Below are 27524 nucleotides of genomic sequence, written 5' to 3' on the forward strand. Positions count from 1 at the left end.
CCCCGAGCCAATGACCTGCGCCGCGATCTGGGGGCAGCTCTGTCCCCGGGACGCCCCGCTCGAAGCAGCCCCGTCCGGGGGCCCGGCTGCCCCGGGGTCTCCGCCGCGAAAACCCGCTCCCGCGCCCGGCGCGGGTGGAAACCGGCGCGCCCCGCCCCCGCGCGGCCCCGAGGCCCGTCCTGCCCGCGCGCCCCGCCCCAGCCCCGGCCGCGAGCGCAGAGGTGCCGCCGCCGCCGCCGCCGCCGCGATGTGACCTTCAGAGCCGCCCGCACGGGATGACCGGAGCCACCGCCCCGCGGCGCCCGCGGCTCGCCACGGCCTCCCGGGTGCTCTGAGCGCGCGCTCCCGGCCCGGCCCTCGTCCCCCGCGGCCCTCGCCCCGCGCTCGCCCCGGCGGGGCCCGGCCCCGCCATGCCGCCGCCGCCCGGGCCCGCCGCCGCCCTGGGCACCGCGCTGCTGCTGCTCCTGCTGGCCTCGGAGTCCGCGCACAGTGAGTTCCCAGCGGGGCCGCGCCGCCGGCCGGCCCGGGAGTCCCCTTCCCTGCCCGCCAAGGACCCACCGCCCCCAGTGCCCGGGCAGCGCCGGTGCCCGCTCCCCGCGCCCTCCGAGCCCCGGCACCCCGCGTCCCGGCCCCGCGCCCCCCGCACCCCGCGTCCCGGCCCCGCGCCCCCCGCACGCCGGGCTCCGCACTCCCGCAGCCCGCGTCCTGGCCCCGCGCCCCCCGCACGCCGCGTCCCGGCCCCGCGCCCCCTGGCCCGCGCGCTGCAGCAGCATCCCCGGGGCAGGCGGCCGGGAGGGAGGCCGGCGTGTGCGGGCCGGGCTTGACGGCGTGTCCCCCGTTCCGTCCCCCGCTCTCTCCCGGCGCCGTCCTCCCGCCCGCGTCCCGGCAGCCGTGATGCTGCGGGCGCGCGAGGCGGCGCAGTTCCTGCGGCCCCGGCAGCGACGCGCCTACCAGGTCTTCGAGGAGGCCAAGCAGGGCCACCTGGAGAGGGAATGCATCGAGGAGCTGTGCAGCCAGGAGGAGGCCCGCGAGGTGTTCGAGAACGACCCCGAGACGGTGAGCGCGCGGGCGCCTGGGGGTCGGTTCGGTTTGGGCCCCGCCGCGCCGCCCCGGGAACGCAGGGACCGTGCGCGCAGCCGGGGAGCCTCGGGGCCGCTCCCCACGCAGGCTTCCCTTCCCCGACTGCGCGGGGAGCTGTTTATGTCGGGGTGGGGGGACCGCGCCGCAGGAAAGGCTCCCACCCAGAAGCCTTCAGGAATGGTGGGCGCGCAGGGTCAGAGGGGTCCCCCAGCCCCACCCTCCAGCCTCCTCCGCGGCTTCTGAGCCCCAGGCCTCCTGGTGACTCCGGGTGCTCCCACAGCTGTTGGCGGATGTGTGTGTAAGTGGGTCCTCAGTTATCTCCCCCAGCAGGCCTCTGGAGGCAGCCACTTTATTTATTCAAAGATTTACTTATTTGAGCGAGAAAGAGAGAAAAAGAATGTCAAGCAGACTCGGGCTGAGCCCGGGGCCCTGCCGGGGCTTGATCTCAGGACCCTGAAGTCACCACCCTAACAGAAACAAGAGGCAGTGATCACAGCGGCTCTGCCACAGCACCCCTGAAGGTAGTCCTTTGAGGGAAAGAGAGGCACACAGCCCCTCTGGGTTTTAAGACGTGAAACAACTGCGATGTTTAAAAAGCCAAACCATTTCCTGCTCCTGCACCCCAGCTGGACTGGAAGTGAGGTGTGGGCTGCCCACAGCCCCCAGCCGCCTGGGGCGGGGGGCGGAGTGTGTGCTTGAAAGGGGAACCGAGAGATATGGAGTCTGGAACTGCTTGCTACAGCAGGTCCCAAAATACCCCGACAGGAATAGGACCAGAACATATGTGGGAGGGCTGGGCAGGAGGGCTGGGGTCAGGGGGCCCGGCCAGGGCGACCCGCGCGGGACACCTCTCAGCAAGGTGCTCTCTCGAAGCAGCTGGTGACTTCAGGAGCTGGGCTGTGCTGGCTCAGGACACATTTCTATTAATAACGTCCTTGGGGACTGTGGGGCGGCAAGCAGCCGGCTGCGGGGAGCAGCCCGTGTGGACTGGGCATTGGCTTAGGGGTCTGCCATCTTGCCGGAGGGGACCCACGGGACCCTGCGTGCATCATCTGTTCCGGGGCAAATGCCTTTGGAAGCTGGGAGTGTGGAAACTGGATGCACTTTGTCCCGTGAGGTCAGGGTGATGGCACAGCGGGTTTGGTTCTCCCGGAACGGTTCTTCTCAGGAATTTGGGATTGAAAGAAACCTTGCGATACATGGACGGCGTGTGTGGCCCGTACAGGTTTCTATTTTCACTTGTATTTCTCATCCAGCGGCATGACAACCCCTTTGCGGCCCCTTCTGAGGACAGCCTTCCCAGGATGGCCAGCCACCAACGGTTCTCCTTGGGCCGGTCCTTGCCATGGGGCCGCTGGGGGAAGGCTGCTTTCCCCAGGGCCACTGCCCTCGCACAGCAGCACAGTTTCACTGTTGCTGTAAGGAACAGGGTTGCTCGTCTTCTCTGGCCTGTCTTCCGGTTTCTGGACTGATGATCCTGGTGGCCCCATGAGTCATTCCCGGCAGAGGCTTGCTGAGGGCCCGGAGGCAGGGCCGTGAGGCTGGCCACCAGGCAGCTGTAGAATTGTGTGACAGGTGCTGGCGTCCACAGACCATGGGATAGGGCTTACAGGTGACAGGAGTTCGGGGAGACAGGGCTACCCCACCCCCAACCAGTCCCTGCCCAGTCAGGTTGCACTGGCCAAGGCCCTGGCGTGGCTTTTCCTTGTTGCCTGGACACACTTGTGCTTTAACCATAGTGTCCTCCTTCCCAGAGCTTTAATCCCCTCCCTGGTTTTAATGGCTTTTATGTTTTAATTATAACTTTATTTACAAATGTCTGCTACAAAGGCAAGAAAAGGAAAGCCTGCTTAAGATACCGTGATTTTAACGCAAAGCAGTGCCCTCTGGGGGCGTTCCTGCCCGGGAGGTCGTGGCCGCCCTTGCCTCCCAGGCCTTTATCCCTAGTGGGGATTTGTCATTTGCTCCTAGCAAAGCCATCCCTGCCTTCCCAAGGTTCCGTCCTCCTTACCAGCCCCAGCTGCAGGAGCCCGTCTTTCCCTTCAGTTACCCGCTTCCCAGGTTAGACCCCTCAGCGTCTTCTGTCGAGGTCAGCTGGGTTGCAGACCCCTCATTTTAACCTGTTCTCGTGTGGATGTTTGCTCCGTGGTCTGGACTTGGCCTTTGGCGTGTGGAAGGCAGGAGCAGCCAGGCTAGGGACGGCGGTCACCCTCCCCACCATCGGGGGGGCTCTGGAAGCGGCCTGTCTCCCGTGGCTCGGCGGGAGCCCCACACGACCTCCAGCCTGGCTCCGGCTCTGGCAACGCTGCTCTTTCCTGCTGATTTCTTGCTGACGCAGAAGGCAGTGCTGCCCTCCTGGCCCATTCCTGGGTTCTGGGGGCACCCTGGTGAGCGAGCCCCGGGACAGAACGCAGGGGAGAGCTCGGCCCCGCCCCCCAGGCTGGGTGGGCGGGAGCACCGGGAGCCAGCTCCCCCCAGCCGAGTACTTTCTGGTGTTGAGGCTTCTAGAGCTGGGATTGCCAGCTGAGCGTTCCTGCCTGGTCTGGCTTGTTCCAGACTGGGCTCTCTTCCTCTTGGGGAGGGGAAGTGACCTTCACAGCAGGTAGCTACCGGCACAGTGGCTCCTTCCTGGTTCCAGGGGTCATCACACACCTATGCTGGAAAGGAAGGGGACCTAGGGCGCCTTCCTGACTCCCCGGCATCCTGGCCACCCACCTGCTTCCCTCTTGGGGGCAGACGGCCTTCCCCGACACTCCCCTGGGGCCAGGCTCCCCATTGTTGCCACCACAAAGCCTCCTCTGCAGGGCTCTGGCGAGTTCGAGTCTCCCCTTATCTGTTTCCTCTCACGCGGTTACTCCCTCTGCCTGGCATTTCCCTCTCCTTTGCTTGTCTTCGGTCCCGCGTCCCACACGGTCCCTGGCTGTCTGCTGGGATTCTCCTAAGCTCCCAGAGGCCAGCCCAGCGGAGTCACCTTCCACTTAAATCCTTTAAGGCAGGCAGGTTCCAGACGCCGGATGCCATCTCGATAATCAGGCTTTGCTTCCGGAAAGGGTTCTGGACGAAAGACGCAGCCCGCCCCGCCTGGCCTGCTGCGCAGAGCTGTGTCTCCGCTTCCCAGCGCCAGGGTGTCTGGCCCTGGAGGCCAGCGGCAGCCTGTGGTACAGGGAAGATTCCAGGCCGGGTTCTTCACAAAGCACCTGGATTCACTGGGGCTGCAGACAGCACTCACAGCTCTCAAGGCGCAGGCCAGAGGCACACTTGGAGGGCCTCACGGTGTAGGTGTGCGACCCCTGGGCTGTGCTTGCGCTCACGGGAGCCCACTCTGCCCAGTCTCCCTCCATCTCTGTCCTCAGGTATGGGGGGACCCAGTGGTGGCAGGGGGGCCTTTAGGGATCCAGTCGGCTTCGGAGTGCTGCGCACCGGCCTCCAAGCACACCTGTCTTCCTGAGACCCCCCACCCTTCCCTGGGGACAGGGTGGGGACAGTCATCCCTGTGGAGATGAAAGCCTCTCCTGCAGGTCGTCTCTTGTTAGGGTGGCCCCGAGGGGTCTCAGGAGGGCCTTGGCAAGAGGGTGGAGAGGAAGGACGGGGACCTCGTTACCCCCAGTGACTTGCCTCTGGGATGTGGGTGCCTTGGCTGGGGAGGTGACACCCTGGCTGTGACCTCCAGGAGAGCCTCTAGCTGCCTCCTTGCCCCCCACGACCCCCCCAGCTGCCCTGAGAGCAGCCACACACACACACTCTTCCCTGTGCGACCTTGGGGTATGGGCATACCCCACCCTGCACAGGCCCAGCCCATCTCCTTCCTTGGGTTCTCAGGGAAGCAGCTCCTGCCCCGCTGATCCCTGTGGACGGAGGCCCTCCTCCTGGACCCTCTCCTTCATGGGCTTCTGCCCCCGGAAGACCGTACCCATCCCAGGGGCTGGTTTTGCTTTGCCTGAGTGGGCTTCCGCTTGGCTCGGAGGTCTGTCGCCAGGCTGGTGAGAGCAGGACAGGCCCCAGCAGGCCTCCTGCCCCACTTTGTTGCCCCCACACTTGTTCTCTCCCAGGAGTCTGTAGGGACCCTGGGCTCTCTGGCCTACAGGCCCTGTGGATGGCACGTCACCCTTGCCAGCAGGCCTGGCATCTGCAGGAAAGCCATTACAGACAGTCCTGGAAAACACTAAACGTCTGCCCTTGTTATTTAGGAACCAAACAGCCTTTGAAGAATTGGAGGCTTACGGCCCGTTTCTTGAGATAGAGGGTAGCTGGGGCCAGGCCATTCCGAACACTCCCTGGCCGTCCCTTTGCTCTGCCACCGCCGGCAGGTGCCCCACTCTCTGCTTGTCCCTGGGGCTGGAGGTGGGGGGCTGTTTCTGTGCGCAGCAGTTACCGGGGTTCAGGCGTGGTGCAGGACATCCGCAGAGCTTGGGGCCTCCACAGCGCGTGTCCGGGAGCCCCCTGCAAACCCGGGGCGTGTGCATCTGAGTTTTGACCCCCACAGTGTGCAGCTTGTTGCAAGTTTTATGACTTTTCAGGAGCAGTTGGAAGTAGAGGAATCTGGGAGCCACATCAGGCTTCAAGTGATCCTCCAAGTACGAGCCTGTCGTCCAGATGAGACAGTGATGTGTGGGGCTAGTGTTTGCTTTCTCGGACTTTGTTTTGCAAACTTGAGAATTGTTTGTTCCCGGTATTAGCGCCCATGATAATAACACACATTTTGTCCACGTGTGTCCCCCAAACCTGCCATCTAGACCCGGTTGGCGAGGGCCCCTTCTTGGGACACTGAGCTCCATGGGGAAATCACGCAGCTGAACGCAGGCAGCCCTGGGGATGGGCCCGTGGGGGTCACTGCTGCAGCTGGGCGCGTCCACATGGGGGCCACTGAGGCTGGGCTGACACGTCCCTCGGCATGGCGGGCATGGCTGGCCGATGCAGGTGTGGCCCCTGGGCTGCCGTCTGATTTGGACGTGCGTCTCTGGGGCACGATGCTTCTGGCCAAGAGGGAGGAACCCGTTAGGACGTGACTGTTGGCGGTTTTCAGGCTGGGGTGTGAGTTCGTGCCTCCTCCCACACCATCATGTGGCGGACCCCAGGACCGTCTTGGGTCTGCGCCGAGCGCCCACACAGTCGCGTTCCCCAGATGCGCGCTGGGGGCAGCTCCGCTGCGCTGCACCTGTGTGGGGAAAGCCCTTGCGTGCACACCGTGATCTCACGTGAACCTGGAAAGGCACCGAAATGCAGCTGAACTTCCTTCCTCGGCCAGGAGCAAACAGGCTCTGCAGGGTGTTTGTCACAGCGTCATAGGACGTGGCGGGCCCTTGCTCCAGACGCTCGGGAGACAGAGGCCCAGGAATTTATGGGGTGACTTGTCTAGGTTAGTTCTTCAGTGGGAGGACGCAGATGGAGACTCGGGTTCCCGGGGCCCCAAGGTCAGCGTGTTAGCACCGAAGTGGTTGACCTCTGGAGGTGAGAAGCATCTACAACCGCCTGCTGTGGTGACTCCCACGTGGTTACGTTTCATCCTGAAACTGGTTATGGAAAGTGCCCCAAGGCCGCAGCTCTCCTGTGGGCCTCAGCCGCTCCCTGGGGCCCCACTGCCTCAGGCCCCTGTCACACCAGCGTGTGCCGGACACCAGGCGCTGGTCCCGGGACTGTGGCGGACTGCCTAACCCTAACCCTAACCCTCATTTTTCGGCCCTGCTGCTGGGTGACAATGCCCAGGATTTTGTCCCCACAGGACTTCCCAACAACAAACGTGCCCATGAGTATCTGGGGAAGGAGGAGGGGCATCGCGGCCTTGAGGGGTGTTTCTGGGACCTGCTCCCCTTGCAGGGCTAGCCCAGAGGAGCTCTGGGCTCGACAGGGGTTGGGGAGCTGCCCAGCAAGGGCAGGGGTGTCGACTTTCCTTCTGTCTTGGGGAACATGCTTAAGCTGGCGCTCAGTTTGGAGACTCAAGAGATGGATTGGGGCAGAAGAAAGGAAGGGGTTTGTGTGAACCGAGCTTAGAAAAACATGCAGAGACTGAGTGATGCTGGCCTTGGGGACGGAGCCTCCGTGCAGGCTGAGGGGCCTGAGCTCGCCTGCCCAGAGCAGGGACTCTCCTGGGGAGCCGTCGTAGTAACAGCGAGACCTTGGCCAAGAGTTCCTCCAGTCAGGGCAGGAGCTGGAAGCAAAAGCCTCTGGACAAGCAACTCAAGTTGTCGTGAGTTTGACAAGTAAGACGTCGAGTTCGCCAACAGGACAACACTAAGGTCAAAGGGTTATTCAGGCTTTTTTGACTCCTCATGGAAAATGCCCTATATTTGTATCATGTAAATAAGCCTAGTTATTGTGACCCACAAGTCCCAGCCAGCTTTGTTAAATAGTTTAAAATTTGGGGAAGCAAAATTTCAGGCTGTTACTTATTAAAGGAAGTGACACATTCCTAATTTACTGAGAAACAGCGGCCCATGTTGGCCTGCAGCATGTAATTGTGGTGGCACACGCAGAAGTCCTCGGTACGTGTGACGCATGGCTGAGGGGGACGCGTCTCAGCCAGGCTGGCCGTGAGTGTCTGTGAGTCCCCAGATGTGTCGGGGGAGGACTCTCGGACAGCGGCGTCCACGGGGAGACATACCCTCACTGCTAGCCGTTGCCTCAGTTCCCTGGTTCACCGCATCCCTGCAAGGACCTCACTGGCCTCTGAGGAGCTCAGAGGGTTAAAGGAGGTTTGGACAGGAAGGTCCTTACGAGCTGTCCCTTCCCGTCAGCACGCGGTCCCATTTGTAACCTGCACCGGGGTGGCCGTGCTCTGTCCACATGCTGAGGCCAGGTCGTATTTCTGTCTTGATAATGCACATGTGGACCGATGAGGCTTGTGTGGTTCCCGGCCATTTTTGGAAGACAGATCTGCTTGCACAGTCCAGCTGTGGGGAGATGACCACAGACCCTACCAAGCCTTGGAGGAGGCCCAAGGGAAGAAGTGTGCAGGGTGGCTCCTGGAGGGGATCCCGGAGCGATGGGTGCAGGCTGCTGGGTGAGCGAGCTTGCCTAGGTCACCAGTGCCACTTCGGCTAGAATTCCGGAAGGGACCGTCCTGAGGTAGGGAAGGAGGTGGGTGGCAGGTGACTGCCATGTGGGGAGGGTGGGCAGCTCCCTGCTGCTCTTGACTTTGGCCCCATGGGGGACTCTGGGGGCGCAGACCCTGCCAGGCAGACTGGGGACGCAGTGGTCATGCAGGGCAGAGGCTGACGGGATTTTCTATCCACAAATGGGAATTCTCAAGGATTTCACCAGCCACCTGTATGCCCTTTCATGTGGTCCCTTTCTTAGTGAGGGGGCGATGTGGGTGACAACATAATTAGGGAGCAGCGACAGGGAGGTCCTGTCACAGAAACACTGTGGTTTCAGCTCACAGCAGACAGGTGGGCAGAGCCTGTCCCTGGGCACAAGTCCCTGGGCCCTGCCACTTGCCCTTCTCACGCCGTGGTCTTCTGGCAGAAAGTGGCTTTCTGGGTGGTTCTCTCTGGCCGTTACGGGGCCAACTGTGGGGATTTCCCACCTTCCTCAGACACCTGCCTCTGCAGACATCTGTTCCCGCCCGCTGGGGAGGAAGGTGAGGTCCCCGGCCAGCGGCGCAGAGGCTGTTTGGGGAGCCTCGGACTGTGCCAGTAAACTGTTGCCCTTCTTCTTTTTCTGCAGGACTATTTTTATCCAAGATACTTAGGTAAGTTGAGTCCCTGCCTCTGTGGTCGTCGTAAGGGAATAGAGGGGGACACGCGTCCTGCATCAGCTCCCGGAGCTCACCTGCCGGACACCTGTTTGTGCCTTTCACGCCCCAGGGTCCCTGTTAGCCTCCGTCCAGCGCCATTGTTGGCAAACGGCTTCTCTGCTCGGACTCCAGGCTTCACTTCCTGTTTGGGGCTGGGATTGACTTAGTGGGTCTGTGATGTTTTGGTCTCCGGGTCTTGGCACTCCCAAAATGACTGAAGATCCCAGAGAACTCCTGTTGTGGGGGCTGCACGCGTTGGTATCGGCCATGTCACCAGTCAGAACTGAGAACAGTAAACAACGTTTTTGTTTTATTGGAACAAGAGGAATGTAAGAGCGGACACCCGGGCTGCCGAGTAGGGATGTCACCATGCGGGTAGCCTCTGGGCAGCTCCCCTGTGCACTTGGGGAGAGAAAGTGAAAGGACAAATGACAATCGGAAAGAGGCCCTGACTTTCATTTTAAGAAATTTGGGGATGCATATCACTTGTAACAAGATACATCTAATCCAGGGTCTCCCTTTTTATTTTTGTAAAGTGCATTTTGGTAAATTTTCCATTGGCCTTATATCCTCTTAGGGTTCCTTCTCGGGGTTGGTATCTGGCAAGAAGCCAGGTAGACCTGTAATTGGCCCTAAAAAGCCAGGAACCTGCTGGCTCCTGGGCTCCCTGTCGGCCTCAGAGGCCTGGCTCCCGGGTACTGGGGTCTGCTTCCAGAGGCGAAGAGTGACCAGCTATCCCAGGAGCCCCCTCCAGGCGGCCTGGGTCCTTGTCCTTCTGGGCGTGGTGTGGGGACCCTGCTGAAGGTGGGACATGGCTCAACACTGTTGTGCTCAGGTTCAAGTTTCCAGGCACCTTCCCCTGCTCCCGTGTGTACACCCAGCTCGTCAGATGGGTGGGGCGGGGGGGACACTCCGAAGCAGAATGACTTTTGGATGAAGGGCAGTGTTTCCAAATGGGGGTCCACTTGAAGCTGAAGCTGAACCCTCTGGTTGTGGTCAGAAAACTCCCTGAATGTGACCAGTGATCCTTTGGGGCTGTAGCCGAAGGCGTCTGCGGAGAGGCTGCAGACAGACCTTGGCACACAGAGTACTGCCCTTTCGGTGAAGGCATTTTCTTGCCAGTGTACAAGGGATCTGGACCGTGTTGTTGCTTTAGCCCCAGTAAGTGTGAATAATACCCTTTTCCAGAGGATCTCAGACCCGACATGCGAGTTCTAAGGTCTGTCCTGTCTCCGGCGACAAGAGTGACGGGCTTCCCTCTCTCTCTTGCAGACTGCATTAGTAAATACGGATCTCCGTACACAAAGAGCCCCGACTTTGTTTCATGCGTTCAAAGTAAGTGTGTCCTTCCTGTCCCCCAAAGCCCTGTGGGTCGGGGTAACCTCAGGCTTTGCTGTGGGGTCTTGGGTGTGCGGGGGTGGAGCACTGGCCTGAGCCCTGCTCCCTTTCCACTGGACTTTCTCCCTTAAGCAAGTGAGGTTTGGTTTTTTAAATAGGCAAGAAACGCAAGCCCCGTGACGGCTAACCCTTTCAGGGCTGTGGGGCCGACCACGTCTCTGGGTGTGCCTCCTTGTCAAGCAGCCGGGCTCCTGGAATAGTCCTAGACCTGTCACCTCATACTCACAGTCTCTTGGTTTTGCACAAACGCCGGCTTACCGCAGACGCGCTCCGACCCCACTCTGCCACCCCACACCCCCCCAGCAGGGCATCCTCCCCTCGGCGTGTTCAGAGCGCCTGCCGGTTCACGGCGCACCCACGGCAGCTGGCGTGTGTCTTCCAGGCTCCTCCCGGTTTCTTATTTTCACAAACAAATCTCACGCGGTGGAGGGTGTCTGCGGGACGGGCCCTGGCCTGCGCCGTCCTTCACTTCCACGCAGACCGGTCACCGGCCGGGTGACCAGCCCCGCCCCCGTGTCCGCGGGCTCACGTGCTTCTCCGTTTCGGTCTCCTTCAGTGTCAACGGTGAGGCGTGAAGCTGGCCTTCCTGTTTGTTCTTCTCACTAGCGAGTGAGGCGGACAGTCACGTGCTTAGAACCTTGTGTTCTTTCCCCGCAAGTGACCCGTGTCTGGGCTCTGCCCGTTTCTCTCAGCTCGTAGCAGTTCTTGATTTGCTGTTTGTCCTAAGGTAGCACGGTTCTCCCTCAGCCCCTCACGCGTCTCGTGCTGGTGGTAACATGACTTCACATGTCCCGCCGGAGAGCGGACTCTGCCGCTGTCCTGTCGCACCTGAGCCAGCTGCGAGCGCGGCCGCCGGGCCGGACTGTGGGCCTGGCTGGGGTCTGAGCACGGAGCTGCCGGCGGCCCCGAGCCAGGCGTCCGCGTGCTCCCCCCGTGTCGCAGGCAGGCTCCGAGCACACGGCCCCGCCGCGGGGTGGGCCCTTCCTGCATTTCGCATGGGGCCTGCCCCCTCGGGGGTTGCCAAGAAGTCAGGGGGCACCCGGCGCTGCTCAAGGGGCCCGGCTGGCCTGGCTGGGCGGTGCCCCTGCGTCCGGACACCCACCCATCCCCGCGCTGGTCACAGGCCCAAGCCCCGGCCCGGACGAGCAGGGGAAATGATCGATTTAACTCAGGAAGAGGAGAGGAAAGTGGTTCTGCCATTCAGGCCCCTGCTCCCCTCTGACCCAGGGCAGCCCCACACAGGTACAGAGCAGACCAGCCTCTCTGATTTGGGGCAGAAGCACCTCTTGACTCAGGGTGGCCAGAACCCGTGCCCGTGCTTCGTGGGCAACCCGGAGCAGGCCCCCTCCCTTGGCCTCCCTGGGGTCGGCTTGTGACCTCGGCCTGTGTGGGGTCAACCCGTGACCTTGGTCTCCCTGGGGTCAGCTTGTGACCTTGGCCTCTCCAAGGGCCTGGCGACCTCACTGGGGCCTGAGGCAGACATTGGGCGGGGGGGTGGGGGTGGGGGTCGTAGCAGTTTAGGTTTGTGTCATTCCGGCTTTCTGTTTTTAGCAATTTTTTTAAGGTGTCAGTTTGCTAAACTAGTTTCTTCCTTTACATCATGTGGCCACGTGGATTAGACTGTTGCAGCTGATCCCAAAGATCATAAAAAGCTACATGGTGCTTCACGCCTCCTGACAGCGCCCGCGCCAGACGGCAGCCCCTGTCGTAACGGCGCTCGCGCAGAACCACCGAGGTCTGCCTCTGAGGGAGGCTGCAGCGGTCCCGGCCCACATTGTGCCGCGAGACAGATGGTGTGGCCTTAGAGGGGTTCCAGTTGTGTGACCAGCGAGGACTGGCTCTGAATGAGTTCGAGCTGTCCGCTCCGGGGGCGGGCACGTGGCCCCGCACCGCTGTGTGACCGCATGCTGTCTGTGCCGGTCAGTTCTCCGGAGCCTGAGGCACCCCCACGTGCAGCGCCATCCTCACGGGAGACAGGGCCCGAGGCCCGTGGCTCAGGAAGGATGCACGCCCTGCCCGCCCCCGCCCCCGGAGCCAGACCCCCGGCCTCAGTGCACGCAGGACAGCGCTGGCAACGTCACGCTGTTTTCATCACTTCCGTCCTGAAAACCCTCTGATTTGGGGGCCAAAAGACAGCGCGGCGCAGCTGAGTGCTTGACTGTCCGTTATCATTCAGATGGATGCAACGGCCTCTCAGTGTTCACCCCGATGGGCTCCAGGCCGGGGCTCTCTTCCTGCTCCCGTCCCACCTTCAGGGGCAGACCTCAGGGCGCTGGCCCCTTCCCCGTGGTACCCTGGGCGCCACCTGGAGCTGTCATCCAGGTTAGAACTGGTCGTCACCCTCGGACTTCGAGGCTGGGGATCAGCAGCCACTGAGAGAGGCTCCCTGTGGGGTCCACGTGCCCGCGACCGGCAGCACGGCCGCCTCAGGGCGAGGGGAGCCCTGTGTCCTCCGGGCAGGGAGCGGGTGCCCTCGGCTACAGAGGTCTGTTCTCATCCGTACCTGCCGAGGATGTCAGCTCTTTCTGTCGGAGTTTGCGGGGCCCCTGCCAAGGGCCAGATACCCCGATGCAGCCCTTCCCCCCGTCCTCCAGTGCCAGAGGTGAAGACTGGGCAGGACGCGGGGACCAGACGCAGTGGAGTCTTCTGGGCTGTGCGGGAGCCCACGGGAGTGCCGCCCGCGGGAGCTAATCTCAGCCCCTGAACGTGGGGACCCTGAGGTTTTACTGAGGGGGTTGGGTGTTCTAGGCAGATTCTAGAGTTAACCCGCCCTCATGCCAAATGCACGGTTACGCGTTTCTGAAACAACCAGCTCTTGAACCAAATACGGCCAGTGGAGACGCAGGCCCTTCCCCCAGGGCCCCTCTGGGCTCCTGCTGTGAGCCGGCGGCCACTCCTGCCCTCGCACGACCCCTCCTGCCCTCAGGGCCCTTTGTCTGTGGTGTCGACCTGACCCTCCCTGGCCCTTCTGCACCCCTGAGTGTCACCGCGGGCAGCCAGTCCGGCGGCGTGGGTGACCACAGGGCTGACCCACCCGTCCCCAGCAGCTGGGGGACGCGCGGTTCCCATACCCGGTTTCCTCATTCCTGCACCCAATTCCTCCGCGCTTACGGGCAGAAGGCATTTCCCTCGCTCTGCCAAGAACAACCACGCGGGTGTCGCACAGCCCTTGGGGACGCCGTGTTTGCTCAGCCACGGCCGCAGGAGGAGCCATGGACGGACACGGGTCTAGTTCTTCAGACGCAGGCCGTCATGCAGGTCCCTGACATCGGGACCCTCGGTGACAGGTCCCAGAGCCCCGTGGGGCCGCGGGTCGCAGCCCGGCGGAGTGGAGACAGCAGGCTGACAGGAGTCCCAGGGGACGGCAGGGCCAGCGAGGCTGAGACCCGGCTCATCTGGGGATTTGCAGCCACTGGCCGGGAGCAAGCCCTGGGGCAGCAGTGCGGAGCCCGAACTGGCATTAGGCTGGCAACGTTGGTCATTTTAAGAAAGAAGAGATGAGTCGGTGGCGTGTGCCCACCTGGCCAGCGGGATGGACACAGGCCTGAGCGCTGGGCTCTCGGTGGCCCTGTGGGTTCGGGCAGAGAGAAAAGCTGGCTACTGTCACGTCCTGGGTCACCTGGGAACCAGACGGTCCTCTCCAGTGCCACCCGTCCACCACGCAGTTTGCGATGGGCCCATCACTTCATAAATACAAGGGAAGCGATTGTACCGGACGAGGGGCCCAAGGACGCGCGGCCCTGGAGAAGGGGACACGGGGTGAGACTGTCCTGTGGCTGGTCTGGGCCAGGCCCTGGGTGGCAGGCCGGGTGTCACCTGCCCTCCGCAGGCGGGCCCCCTCGCCAAGTCTGGGGATGGACATCAGCCAGTTGGCCTGGGAGCCCACAATCCACCAAGCCGCTGGGGAAACGTCCTCGTTGCCCTCGGGTGACAATGACCCAGAGCAGCCAGATCGGCCACGATCGTCACTGCCGCTGAAGAGCACCTGTCTCGGGGATTGCCAGGCGGCCCTGGGCCCTCCGGTGCCACCTTACCCTTCGTGCTGGCCCTCGGTTCGGACCCCAGCCATGGTCCCACGCTGCCCAGGGTCTGGACAGGCACGTGTCTGCTGGAGCACAGGACAGAACAGGAGCCCGTGGAGCCCCCGGGAGATGTTTATGGTCTGCACGGGCCTTGCAGAAAGGCCGCCATGGCTTGTCAAGCAACAGAGGCACGAGCGCACCCACACGAGGGCTGGAGGGACAGCCGGCAGGCTGATGGGAGCCAGGCCGTCTCGTGGTTCTGCCCTGTAACGGGCATGATGGGCGAGGCAGAGGACCGTCTGCTGGCGTCAGGCATCCGCTCCTCTCTGAGGTTCCCCGGAATCCTGGGGGGGTGAGCCCCGGAGAGCCAGGGCCGGCCCTCTCCCGACGACCTGCCGCTCCAGTGCCCACCCTGCCAGCCCGCCTGGGTTCTCTGCCCGAGCGGCTCCAGGACGGACGCGTCCCTTCCTGCCCAGCCCACCCAGCACAGCTGTAGCCTGAGAGAGGGTTCTCAGAGCTCTGCTCTCCTGCCAGCACCGTGGAGCCCGCTGCTGCCCGTGGTCAGGCTTGGCAGTCAGGGACCGTCCCTGGGACCAGGAGCCTCGGTGGCCCGTGAGCAGCTCTCCCCACACCCAGCCCCCGGGAGGGCTTCCTGGGACGGTGTCCGCCATCGTCCCTAAAGCAGCTTGCAGTTGTCTGGTGATCAACACTCTGGGCCGGGTAGACAGTGCCCCCTCCCCCTCCGAGCAAGGAGGTCCCAGCCAGCGGGCGGGTGCCCCTCTCTGGAAGGGCCAGGGCAGCCCCCCACCCAGTGATGGTATGGTGGTGTCCCTGCAGCAGGGAGGGTGTTGGCGAAGGTCGATGGTAGGGTTTGAGGGGACAGGGCGCCCGGCCGGGAAGGTGGGGGCATCTACCTCATCACTCCCTGAGCGGCCAGGCCCCTCCCTCTCCTCAGCTACCTCAGGCCCGGTGGGCAGGGGGCCACTCCATCCCAGCCAGCCTGGATTTCCTGGCCCCAGAGGAGGGTCTGGCCAGGCTGTTCATGACCGCCCTCCCACCTGGAGCTGCCGTCTGGGCCGCCGGCCTGGGCCTGCCACCTCGTGCCCACCCCGAGCTGCTCTCTCCCAGCTGACCCTCTTTTCCCTTCTTTCGGCACAGACCTGCCTGACCAGTGCTCCCCGAAGCCCTGCGACAAGGAGGGGACCCAGGTCTGCCAGGACCTCATGGGCAACTTCTACTGCCAGTGCAGGGCTGGCTGGGGTGGGCGGCTCTGTGACAGAGGTGAGGGGGCCCTGCTGCTGCGGGACGAGGGCTGGGGGTGCTCCTGGGGGAGTAGCTATGGCCCATCCCTCTTTTCCAGCCCACCCCACCCCGGGGGATACAGGGACTGTCCGGCGACCTGGCCACTCAGGTGGAGGGAGAGGAGGGGCAGGCAGGCCCCTGGGCCCCTCCAGGCCCTGTCCCCGAGCACTGGGTGCTGGCCATTTGGAGGAGCCCTCGGGTGCCCGTGGCCTGGCTCCTGCAGGACTGGAAGGAAGGAACCAGTGTAGGGCCACCCCTGGGGCTTGGCCTGTGGGGACGACAGAGTTTCAGGGCCAGCCTCCCTGTCTGCAGTGGGGGGGACAGGGGGGTCAGGAAAAATGCCCAGGACCCAGTTACCTCAGATGACCCCTTCTCTGCGGTGCCAAGCCACCCGGGGCAGGGGGGCTATGCATGTGGGTCTTGTCCTGGCTGTGTCTGCCCAGGTCTGTCCCCTGTCAGCCCTCACCCTCCTCCCTGGTACGCTAGCAGCCACGGAGCTGGCACCACGGACCATCACCGCCCACAGTGCCTTGAGGTCTGCATTCGCCCCTGTGCACTCGCTGGGGGTGCTCTGGGCACTCCCCAGGGTCTCTGTGTCCTGTGCCCAGATGTCAACGAGTGCAGCCAGCAGAACGGGGGCTGCAGCCAGATCTGCTCCAACAAGCCCGGCAGTTTCTACTGCGCCTGCTACAGCGGCTACACGCTCGCCCCCGACGGCAGGACCTGCCACGGTAAGGCCTGTGCTGCGGGCCCCTCCCTCCTCCGCGCTCTCCCCTCGGCTCCTCCCCCTTTGTGTTTGTGCAGTTGCCAGACTGCCAGAGTCAGCCCGATGGCCAGATTGCTGAGGTCGGCAGTCCCGGCTGTTCCTCTGCAGAGGATCTGGGGGGGCAGGAAGAGGGTGGAGGGACGCCGTGCCGAGCACATGTCTGGGCATGTCAGCAGCCACGGGGAGCTGCCCCAGCCCCCGGCCCAGGATGATTCACCAGGATCTGTGGACCGGCCAGCCCCACTGAGGGGACCTCCCCTGCCGCCCCAGGGAGTGGGGTCAGCTCCACGCATCTGTGTGACCACAGCCCGGGACGGGGCTCGGACAGTGGGGCTGGGCCAGGAGCAGATGAGGCCTCTGACGCCCACCCTGCTTACTTCCCTGGGGCCCCATGCCCTGACCTCCCCAGAAAGTCTGCAGGCTATGGCCAGCCCAGCTGCAGAGGACGAGCTGCCCACCTACCTGGGGATGGGACAGAGGTGCTGAGGGAGAAGCAGCCTCAGGAGCAAGGGCGCACAGTGGCCGGAGCCCCAGGTGAACCTCTGAGTTGGACAGAACAAAGGGTCCCTTTCCCAGACCCCGCGCAGCCACGGCCTGAGGAAAGGACGTGTTGGGAGCAGCCGAGGGCACCCCACGTCGGGTGTGAGCACTGAGTACAGCGTGTAGCCGCACCAGGATCCCCTCCCCGTTCTCTCAGCCCTTGGCATGTGTGCCTGTGGCTGCCGGGAGAGGCCTCGGGGCCACGGGCCGTAGTGCCGCGCAGGAAGGTCTGCTTAGCCTCCCTGCGAGCCCGAGTGACGGGAGCCCACCTCCCGCCCACTCACCGAGTCGTGAGGCATGAGACAGCCACAGGGCTCCCTGCGTCCCGCTGCCCTTGCCCCCAGCACCGCGTGCCGGACGATGGGGTAGGGCCTGCACCCACTGCTTCGGGGGGCCGTGGGCCGCTGCTCCCGTAGCATGACTGACACCCCGTGAGTGTGATGGGCGGGTGCCCCACCTGCGCTGCCGGCAGTCAGGCTGCTCCTGCCTGTACCCACGCGCACACACCCTCTCTTAACCGCCACCTCTTTCTCTGGGGACCTGGTTACCCCAGACCCAGCCGAGGGAGGCTGTGCAGTATGAGGTCTGTCACTATGGTACGGAAGAGACCGGCCTTTCCGTCCGTTGAGATGCTGGGAAGGAGGGAGTGGGGTCGTGCCGCACCCCTGCACCCCCAGCGTCCGGCCTCTGTCATCTCTGCATGGCTGCAGGAGGGAGCTCCATGCCGCGTGGCAGAAAGGTGGGCCGGGTGGGGCCCTCTCCTGGGGGAGAGCTGATGAGGGCCCCAGGGTGGGTGGGGGACAGGGCCTTGTGGCCACAGTGTACCCAGTAGGATTGGGTGTGGACTCCCTGGGCCCCGTGGCTGGTGCCAGCACCCCACCCCGCCTGCTGCATGGGCTGTCCCATCTCCGTGCTGTGACGAGCAGCATTTTCAGTTGGCGAGGTGCTAGCTGGGGTCACGGGACCCTCGGACGGCGCTTGGCTATATGGACCCCCAGCCCCACCCCCCGTGGCTCTGCGGCCGTGGCTGATGGCTGGTGTGGGAGAGGGCAGGGTGGCATGGGGCCAAGTGGGCAAGTGGGGTGCAGAGCTCAGTGCACCGTTTCCTGTGGGGGCCTGGCCTGGGATGCCCTGATGTGCTAGAAGCAGGCAAGGACAGGAGGCCCTCCCCAGTGATGCCATGGGCCCTCTCGCAGGGCCCCAGATCTGGGGAGATGCAGGTTCTCGTGCCCTGGCCATGCTGTCCCTCGGCCATCGCGAGTGCCACGGGGCTTCAATGAGCTACTGTGGGTGGCCTGCTGTCACGGCAGTGCCTCGAAGGCTGTGCTAAGACAGCTTTGCGCCAAAAAAAAAAAAAAAAAGCTTTGCCCCAACGAAGCATCCTTTGTGTGGGGCGGCCCGTGTCCACCTGCCCAGAAGGGCGGTGTCCCCACGGTGTGGCCAGTGCCGTCCTGGGCCCCCCAGCACCCCACTGCTTAGGGGAGTAAAGTTCCGGAGCTCCTGGACTTGGGGCAGGCTCAGCCCAGGTGTCGGGCTGGACTAGGGGGTCGGAAGCACTCACGCAGAGGCCGACGGACCCGTGAACCCCGTGGCATTCACACTGCCTCTGGAGGGATGCGTGTGGTACCCTGGCTTTTTCCCACGGTCATGAGGGGCGCCTTATGGTTTCCGTGTTTGAGGGCCTGTGTGCTGCCGTCATCACAAGTTGGGGGCAGTTGTGAGGCCCTGTGAGGAATCCGTGGTGTTGGAAGTCATCAGTGCACGTGCCAGACACCCCTTCTGTCCCTGGAGGAGACGGGTTCGTAACTGCAGAGGTTGGGCTGCTCGCTCGCCGAGGGGAGAGGGTGCTTGGCACCTCAGGAAGAGCCTTGACAGTTGACCCTTGTGGCGTCTGATTGTCATCGGGAAGACCGGGGGTATGAGTGTGGTAGAAGCGGAGCCGGGGCAGCCATCGGCACGGGGCGCCTCCATCTGGAAGGCTCCCAGGGGTTCCTCCTCCACCTTCCTGTGCACCGGTGCTCACCCCTGGACGAGCATGGCTCTGTCCAGTGCTCAGAGATCACCCTGGTCACCTGGGACCCTGGTCAGAAATGCCCCCACGCCTGAGCCTGGGGCTGCAGAGCACGGTGGGCGGGAGGAGGGAGGAGGGTCCCGGCAGCCCAGGGGCCACGCTCAGCACTGCCCAGAGCAGTGGCTCGGGCTGCTGCTGCTCCGTGACCGACCATGGGCTGGCGACCGGCAGACACGTCCCTGGTCAAGGGCTTTGCTTTCTCTCGCAGACGTGGATGAGTGTGCAGATGGAGGCGCCTGCGGGGAGGCCCATTGCAAGAACTTGCCGGGCTCCTACTCCTGCATGTGCGACGAGGGTTACGTGTTCAGCTCCCCAGACAAGGCCTGCCGAGGTACCCGCCCCGCTGCCCACTGTCACCAGCACACACCGTGAGCTGCACTCACAGCTGTGCACACGGCACACGTGGGTAACATGCACACACCCTTGTGAGCACGTGTGCTCGTGTGAACATCCGTGCACGCGTCGCACATGTGGGTGACGCATATTGCGCACAGCCGTGGGCACATACACGAGTGCGTGTGCACATACGGCACCCACGCGTGCATACCGCACGCGCGCATCCCAGGTGTCTCTTCATGCAACAGGGCCACTTTCCCCAACTGCCCAGGATGCAGCACAGATTTGAGGGGGGGCCCCCATGCCACAGGCACAGGGACCTCTAGCCCATCTTCAGGTCAACCTGCTGTGCTTGGGGTCAGGTGACGAGCGCGCCCTGCATCGGGGGCCACAGAGAGGGCAGGTTTTCTCCTCCGCCTTCCTGCCCCGCACTTCTACGAGGAAGCTGGGTGGCCCCCGCCTGCACACCCTCCATGCTTCCTCCATACCCCCTGTGGTGTGTCTCTTGGGCCCCCGAAGCAGCCCCAGGACACCTGCCAACGGTGGCAGACCCTTCAGACCCTCATAGACGGGCTTTGTGCCCTAACCTAGTGGCTATTCCCACCTCCTCCTCTAACCCAAGAAGGAGGAGAGGGAGAGACCACTAACCGGCCCTGCAGGGAGCACAGGGAGCGTGGGGTGCGGCCTGGGCTGGGTGCCTCCTGGTCACATGCTCTGGAGCTCGTTCTCAGGGTGAGCGCCCTGTGCTCGGAGAGATGCGGAGGTGCCGCGTGTGCTGAGCTTCCCCGTCTCCCCTGTGGTGACAGATGTGGATGAGTGTGCAGAGGGCCGCTGTGAGCAGGCCTGCGTCAACTCCCCGGGGGGCTACGCCTGCCACTGTGACGGACGCGGAGGCCTCAAGCTGTCCCCGGACATGAACACCTGTGAGGTGTGACCACAGGGCAGCAGTCCCTCTCGGGGCTGCGAGAGGGCCCAGTACCCCCGGGACTGGTGGGAATGCAGGACAGGAGGCGTGTCTGTCCCCTGCATGACATCCTGAGGGCAGCTCCGCACCCACAGCGGAGCGGGTGGCCTGTGCCCGCAGCACATGCTGCCCTCCCTTTCGTCTGGCTCAGGCTCCAGGACACGTGTGGGGTCCGAGCCTCCCGACTGGCCGGCCCAACCCCGGCTCGGCACGCTACTGTGGTCTCTCCGAGCTGTCACAGCCTCGGGTTTCGGTCAGAGCCTGGCCAGCGAGCGGGGAGGGAGGCTCCACTGCATCCTGACCCTGTTTGCCTGGGGGGCTGCACCCAGGTACGCCCTCCCTGACAGCCCTCGCTCCCTTTCCACAGGATATTTTGCCCTGCGTGCCTTTCAACGTGGCCAGAAGCGTGAAGTCCTTGTACCTGGGCCGCATGTTCAGTGGGACGCCTGTGATCAGGCTGCGCTTCAAAAGGCTACAGCCCACCAAGTAAGGGCCGGGAGCGAAGCCGGGTGCACGGGGGCCCAAGAGCCAGCCTGAAGCTCCCCGGGACTGCAGATCCCTGGCCCGGTGGCCGGCCCTGTCCCTGCCCAGCGACGGCAGCTGGTCTCTGGCTCTGGGCTTCTGCAGGGTGCTGCCTCTGGCATCGAGGACAGAGTCCCAGGCTGTCCGTGCACCTGCTGCCCTGGGTCCCCTGGGGCGGGAGGCCACGAGCAACCTGCCCGTGTGTCACCTGTTTGTTTCTCGTGCTGGCACTTAGGCTGGTCGCCGAATTTGACTTCAGGACCTTTGACCCTGAAGGCGTCCTCTTCTTTGCTGGAGGCCATCAGGACAGCGCCTGGATCATGCTGGGCCTGCGGGCCGGCCGGCTGGAGCTGCAGCTCCGCTACCATGGTGTCGGCCGCGTCACCAGCAGTGGGCCTGTCATCAACCACGGCATGTGGCAGATGGTGAGCCTGGCCCCCACTGACCCCCCAGGCCGCCAGGGTTGGGGACTCCTGGGGGGGGCCCTGGCATTTCCCCGTGCATTTGCACACACAGCTGTGAGTGGCCACCGCACGAGGCCCTGCTCCAGAACATTCATAGTCGATGGGGCGAGGGCTGCGGTCTGTCCCGAAATGGTTGTTGGTCATAGCTGCCAGGAGCTGTGGGGGCTGCTGGTCACCCTGGAGCATACAGGATGGCCTGCCGCAGAAACTGTCCAGTTCAGAATGTCCATGATGGGGCTGGGGCCCCTGGGCTGAGGTCTGGGCCAGGCTCCCGTCTCCGTGTGTCCATACCATCCCGGGACCCGGCTCCTGGGGCTGGCGCCGTTCCCGCAGATGTGCTCACATGCGGGCGTCTTCTTTGGGAGAACGCCCTAGTCACCCAGAGCCTGACCTGTCGGTCCTGATGAGACCTGTACCCCAGTGCCCAGAACACGGCAGCTTGGGGCACACAGGAACCTTCCAGAAGCTCAGGGGCCCCTGGTAGGAAGTGGGTTTTCAGAAGTAAGCACTTGAGAGAGAAAAGCATTCTTTTTCCTTCTGGAAGTTCAAAGATGGGAAACTCTGAACGAAAACAGCATGGACGTTTGCTAATCTCCCTCCTGTGAACTCAGGCCCGCTTCTTTCCTCAGCCCCTAAAGCATGAATATTCCCAGAGTGGCCGCGCTCACGGTCCGGGGCGTGCGCTCTGCACCAGCCGCAGGAGGGGTCCTGGGCGGGGCCGGGGGGGGCAGTGTCCAGGAGAGGAACCCGGGGACCCAGAACCTGTGATCAGCACAGCTGCCCCACCTGAGGCATGAACTGGTGGCCCAAGGCGGGGTCAGCCCAGAGGCAGCCCCTCTGCTCCCTCTCCTGACCCCTCCTTCTCTTCCTCCTGTCCACACTCTGACCTGAGCACCTCCATATTTCCCATGTGAACCGGAAGGGAAACCGACGACTTCTGGAGGGCTGGCAGGACGCACAAAGGGCAGAGAGATGGGTTTTTTAATTCTCCTGCGTGGAGAGGAGGGAAGAGCGCAGACCTCCGGCGTCCGTGCGTGCAGCGTCCCGTCTGTGCCAGGCACCTGGTGACCGCGTGCCCTCCTGCCTTCGCAGGGGCGCGGCTGTGCTTGGGGAAGTGGAGCACCAAGTGGGAGGCGGTGACGTCAGTGGGATTCCCGGCCCCTGGAAGCAGCTCCTGGGGGCTTAGAGAAGCTCCAGGATGGGGCCAGAGTAGTGGCCCCAAGTGGGCCCCCTTGGAGGAGGCAGAGTGAAGGGAGAAGCCTGTGCTGGGGGGACCGTCAGGGCCTGGAGGGAGGTTGTGTCACAGAGGGGGACCACGAGGTGTGTAGGGCATGAACATTCCCCGCGGTCGGGGGTGGCTTGGCCCACGGGGGCGACGGGGTCCTTTCGGAAAGGCCTCCCCCTCACGGCGCTGGTCTTCTCCAGATCTCTGTGGAGGAGCTCGATCGGAATCTGGTCGTCAAGGTGAACAAAGATGCGGTCATGAAGATCGCAGTGGCCGGGGATCTGTTTCAGCTGGACAGGGGGCTGTACCACCTGAACCTGACCGTGGGAGGCATTCCCTTCAAGGAGAGAGACCTGGTGCAGCCTGTGAGTACCGTCGGGGCCCGGGCTCCCGCAGAGGACAGGCCTGGCCGCCAGCTGCCGTGCTGAGCACTCGCCGCCGGTCGGTGGCCGTTTCCCCAACACACCATGCCCTGTGAGATTCACTTGAGTTTTCATCGGAAGCGATAACAAAAGTGCCTGTTTTGCAGTGGAGATAAAACACAATGAAATTATTCTTTAACAAAAGGAACAGTCAAGTTTTTTGGACCATTCCCAAGAACATTTGGGTTGTTAACCCTGCCGGGATTTCCACAGGGGAGAAAGACTAACAGGGAGGTCAGTACTCGTCGTCCCTCGAAGCCCTGCGGGGCCTCGGCCCTGCCCTCCTCAAGGTCCCTCCGTCATCCAGCATGTGGTGGCCAGGCCAGAGCCCTCCATCTGTGGTGACTCCCACACAAGTGGGAGAAGAGGATCCTGGGCATGTGGAGGTCCCCGTGGGAGGTGTTGGCCCAGTCCTCCCTGCAGGGGTGGAGGATGGTGTCCTGCGGATGACCTGGGGCGTCAGACCCCATGGGTCCCCCAGGAGCTGTTCACACCTCCCCATTTTATAAATCCAGGCGGGGGACCTGGTTTGCTGCAGACCAGAGCATGGTGCTGGGTGTGCCACTCGGCCCCCGGACTCACATTTCGGGGGTACCAGGCACCATGTGTGCCTTCGTCCGTGTCCTTCCGGCGTACGGTCCCCATTCTGCGCTGGGACTGGGTGGGCAGACCCAGTGTGGCCACTGGGGACCCCGCGGGGACTCCTCCTCTCCCTGAGGAGCCCTCTCAGGAACCGCCTCCACGACTCGTCCCTTCTCGGGAGACCTGCACTGCTGAGCCACGCATCCCTTCCTCCGACCAGCGTGGCAGCAGCCACGTGGCCTCCCGCTGTGCTGTCTGGGAGCCCATGACGTGGCCATGTGGTCCCAAGAAGCCCCTGGGACTTCTCTTCCTCCCAGATAAACGCCCGTCTGGACGGCTGCGTGAGGAGCTGGAACTGGCTGAAGGGCGAGGACACCGCCATCCAGGAGACGGTGAAGGCCAACCCCAAGATGCAGTGCTTCTCCGCGACCACGAGAGGGTCCTTCTTCCCTGGGACCGGGTTTGCCTTCTACAGCCTGGACTTCGGTGAGTCTCGGCCCCGGCGTGGGCACGGCCATGGCCGCACTCGCGGGCAGAGCAGGAGGCCGCTTCCTCGGACGCTGGTGTCCGGGATAAGCCGATGACCCCACAGCCCTGGGGCCACCGCGCGGGGTGAGCCAGCAAGGAAACGTCCACCGTGCCTGCGCCGGGACGGCGGCGGGGGTGGGGGGCAGGAGCTACGGGGAGGGTCCAAGGGGGCACCTGCGGGACGTCCTCGGACAGGACGAGCAGTTGCGGAGCAGCCGTGGAGAACGAGCGCGACACTGCGCTTCCCGGAGCCTGGCGAGGCGTGGAGCAGGGCGGCGTCCAGAGACGGGTGGCTGGCTCTGGGGCTCTAGAGCTCACGGTTGGCGGGAAGAGAAGACCCAGAGGAGCAGGACGGGGGCTGGCCGGCCGCGTTGCCGGGATGCGGGGCTCTCCACAGAGCGGGGTCCGGCCACACCAGCACTGACGGCCGCGCGGGAGGAAGAAGCCAGGCCTGCGGGACCAGCCCTTCCCGAAGCTCCCGTGACGTCCACGTGCGGCAGATGTCTGGCCACGCAGCTGTTGTAGCGAGGGGAGTCACAGGGTGCGGGGGCGGCCCTCCCGACCCTGGAACACGGGGCCCGCCCTCCCTTCACACACAGCTCGCATCTCTTCACTTCTATTATCAAATTCACTTTACAGTAAAAACAAAGAGCCCTAATATGCTGGTCAAGGCGCGGTCACCCCTCAGGTGACACGCAGTCACGTCCGAAACTGCCCGGTTGTGGGAGCACGGCTCTGGGATGCCGATGCGAGCGGCACGGGTCATGGCAATGGCTCAGCGGTTCTCTTGTTCGACTCTGGGCTCCACTGGTTTCCCTCATCCTCCCTCGCGCCGGAGCCCTTACTGGCCACTCTGCCTGCAGTCCGGGGAGGGCTGGTACCTGGCCCAGCAAAGCGCCCAGGCCCACGGCCCTGCAGGGTCTCTGGCAGGTGTGCAGGCCCAGGCGCCTGCCTGTGTGCTGGCTTCCGGGGGCCTCCCTGCCCCTCCTCTGGCCGGCACCCTGCGGCAGGTAGGCTCGGGGGGCTGCCGCGGCCCTCCAGGACCATCTCTGGCTTGGTCCGTCTCCAGGTGACACTCACAGCCCCTCTCTTCCAGATGGTGAGCTGGTTAAGCACCCACACTCGGTCTCCTTGGGCTCATTGGCCTTGAGGGCTGGGGCCACACCCCCTGCCACAGGCCCCACAACCACGTATCCCCTCCAGCCCGTATGGGCCCCCCATGCAGAGGACACGGGGCCCACTCCTCCTTCCTTGTGAGGTGGCTGTCCTCTCAAGCCCTGGGATCACCGCTCCTTCTGTCTTTGCTTTAACTGTCAAAGCATTCCTGTGCAACAAGCGGGATTTCTGGGAGGAGAACCACTGGTATAACACACACGTTATTCCTTTAGTCTTCATGGTTACACAGGAAAGTCTAACGTCATCATGATGTTTCCTATAAAGTCTCGTCGTAAAAAACACTTCCTGACCTTTCCTTCAAACAGCATCCACACTTCCTGTGTGGGGACACGGGCCTGGGCAGAGACCACGGTGGCCCTGTCCCCTACTGCACACTCCACGGTCTGCAAACGCATCTGTGGACTGCCTCGGTCGTGAAGCCCACGGGGTGTTTGCACGTTTCTGCGTTTCTCACAGAGCTCCGACGACACCGGTCCCCAACTCAGAGGAGCGTCTTCGGGACGGCCCCGAGTCAGCCCCCAGCAGCATCTGGAGCTGGGAGACTCCTCCCCGCTGACAGACTGCCCAGCACAGCCGGGGCCCAAGGTCCCGTCACAGGAAAACTCAGGGCCAGGAGACACGGGAGGCCGCACTGGCCACGTTTTTTTGGCTTCTGTTTTTGGCTTTTGGGCTGCTTTTTCCAGTTTCGCGTGCATTCAAGTCACTGGACGGCTGTTGGAAATGGACTCTAGCAGACCCTCTTAGGTCCGGGGCCCCCACAGATGATTCCGGTGCTCACGGTCCACTGGAAAGCGTCGGGAACCTAGGCCATGGCTCACCTCGGCGCTGACCCCCTGCCGCGAGGGCGTCTGAGCTCCAGCAGATGCGGCTCCTTCAAGACTCCACGGTCTCTGAGGCAGAAGCCCCCGGGTCGTGGGGCTGAGGGGTCCTCGGGCATCACTGTCAGCAGACGATTCATATGTCCAGAGGAAATGGGTGTCGTAGCGACCCCCAGAGAACCACGATCCAGCCGTTCCCACGCAGTGTGCTTCTGGACCTGTCCGCACTGGAGCTGCGGGGAGCCTGCGTGTCTGACCCTCGGACGTCCACGCATCGTAAACCCACGTCACACACGTAGACGAGGCACCTGAGCACGGAGCCGCTCGGCGGGGCACGGAGCCGTGCAGTCCGAGAAGGGCGCCTTCTGAGGGCTCCCAACCGCGTGCGACTTGGTCGAGCCACCTGAAGGGCACCGGGGAGACGCGGCGGGGCAGGGGGCCGTGCGCTCCCGTGTGTCCTGTGGGAGAGGAAGAGGGGATGCCAGGGAAGGGTGCCCGCGGCCCACGGGACACGCCTGCCTTCAGTCCCGGCAGGCCTGCGTGGCCCGGGGGCCGTGCCAGGGCTTGTGGCAGGGCTGCCGTCCCCAGGGCCCGCATGTTCCCCACAATCGGCTCCCTGGGGACAGGCCCCTGGCACTCAGGCGCGGTCCTCCCGGGGGCTGCCTCCCCACTCACCACGGCCAGCCCCGCCTCCTGACGTGCCGCCCTCACTGCAGCTCGGAACCCCGCGGACGCCGGCACGGACACAACCTGGCAGATAGAGGTCATGGCTCGGATCCGCCCTGCCACGGATACAGGCGTGCTGCTCGCGCTGGTGGGTGGTGACCACACGGTGGCCCTCTCCGTGGCCCTCGTTGACTACCACTCCACCAAGAAGCTCAAAAAGCAGGTAGCCGTCCCGGGTGGGTCCCCGCTCCTACCTCGGGAAGCTCTGTCCCCCTGTGGCGCGGCCCTCAAGGGTCCCACAGCCACGTGGCTGAGGACACCGTTGGCCCGAGGTCACCTGACAGCCTGGGGGCAGAGCCGTGTGGATGGTGGCCTGGGAGCCGTTCCAAGGGGGGTCTCGCTGGACAGTTTAGAACCACGTGTGTCAGACTGTCTCCCCGGCAAATGCTCCCGGTTTCTCCTGCGTCCAGATGTGCCTGCCTGGCCCACGCCCCTGGGAGATTCAGGCTGAGCCCTGAGGCAGGGGCCCGCATACCCCCGGCCCCGCACACCCAGCCAAGCCAACACCTGCTGTGTGGAACCCACAGTTTGCTTGGGGACAGCCAAGGGGCAGAGGAAGGAGCTTGTACGCGCTGCTCTCTGTCCAAAGTGGGCAGGCCTGCTGGCCGGGAGTGTGTGTGGACAGCGGCCAGCCTGCCCCCAGCTGGTGCTGCTCGAGGCTCCCCAGACTGGTCTGGTCCCCAAGACCGCAGCAGATACCCCTCTACGGAGCACCGGTCCACACACCATGTGCACCTGTGGGCAAACGGAGCTCGCGAAGGGCACTGCCGGCCTTCCCAGGGCACGGAGAGTGAAGGGCGCTGGGCCAACTGCCCTGCTGTGTCCATCCCAGGCTGTCGGGCTGTGTGTC

The 27524-nt window shown here is 63.8% G+C and overlaps 1 protein-coding gene across 1 annotated transcript in view; it reads left to right on the forward strand.

The window, feature by feature from the left end:
* The first annotated feature begins 208 nt into the window (after positions 1-208).
* GAS6 (growth arrest specific 6) overlaps positions 209-27524 on the forward strand; it is a 29231-nt gene continuing 1915 nt past the window's right edge. The window contains exons 1-13 of the mRNA XM_032880998.1: positions 209-489; positions 890-1056; positions 8743-8767; positions 10085-10147; positions 15391-15513; positions 16143-16265; positions 19120-19242; positions 20054-20175; positions 20579-20697; positions 20969-21158; positions 22623-22787; positions 23744-23912; positions 26665-26837. Of these exons, the coding sequence (XP_032736889.1) occupies positions 411-489; positions 890-1056; positions 8743-8767; positions 10085-10147; positions 15391-15513; positions 16143-16265; positions 19120-19242; positions 20054-20175; positions 20579-20697; positions 20969-21158; positions 22623-22787; positions 23744-23912; positions 26665-26837 (1641 nt within the window). The 5' untranslated portion in view covers positions 209-410. The remainder of the gene's footprint in view (positions 490-889; positions 1057-8742; positions 8768-10084; positions 10148-15390; positions 15514-16142; positions 16266-19119; positions 19243-20053; positions 20176-20578; positions 20698-20968; positions 21159-22622; positions 22788-23743; positions 23913-26664; positions 26838-27524) is intronic.

This window comes from Lontra canadensis, unplaced genomic scaffold (assembly GCF_010015895.1).
Source record: "Lontra canadensis isolate GAN:19392208 unplaced genomic scaffold, GSC_riverotter_1.0 scaffold73, whole genome shotgun sequence".
Lineage (NCBI taxonomy): Eukaryota > Metazoa > Chordata > Mammalia > Carnivora > Mustelidae > Lontra > Lontra canadensis.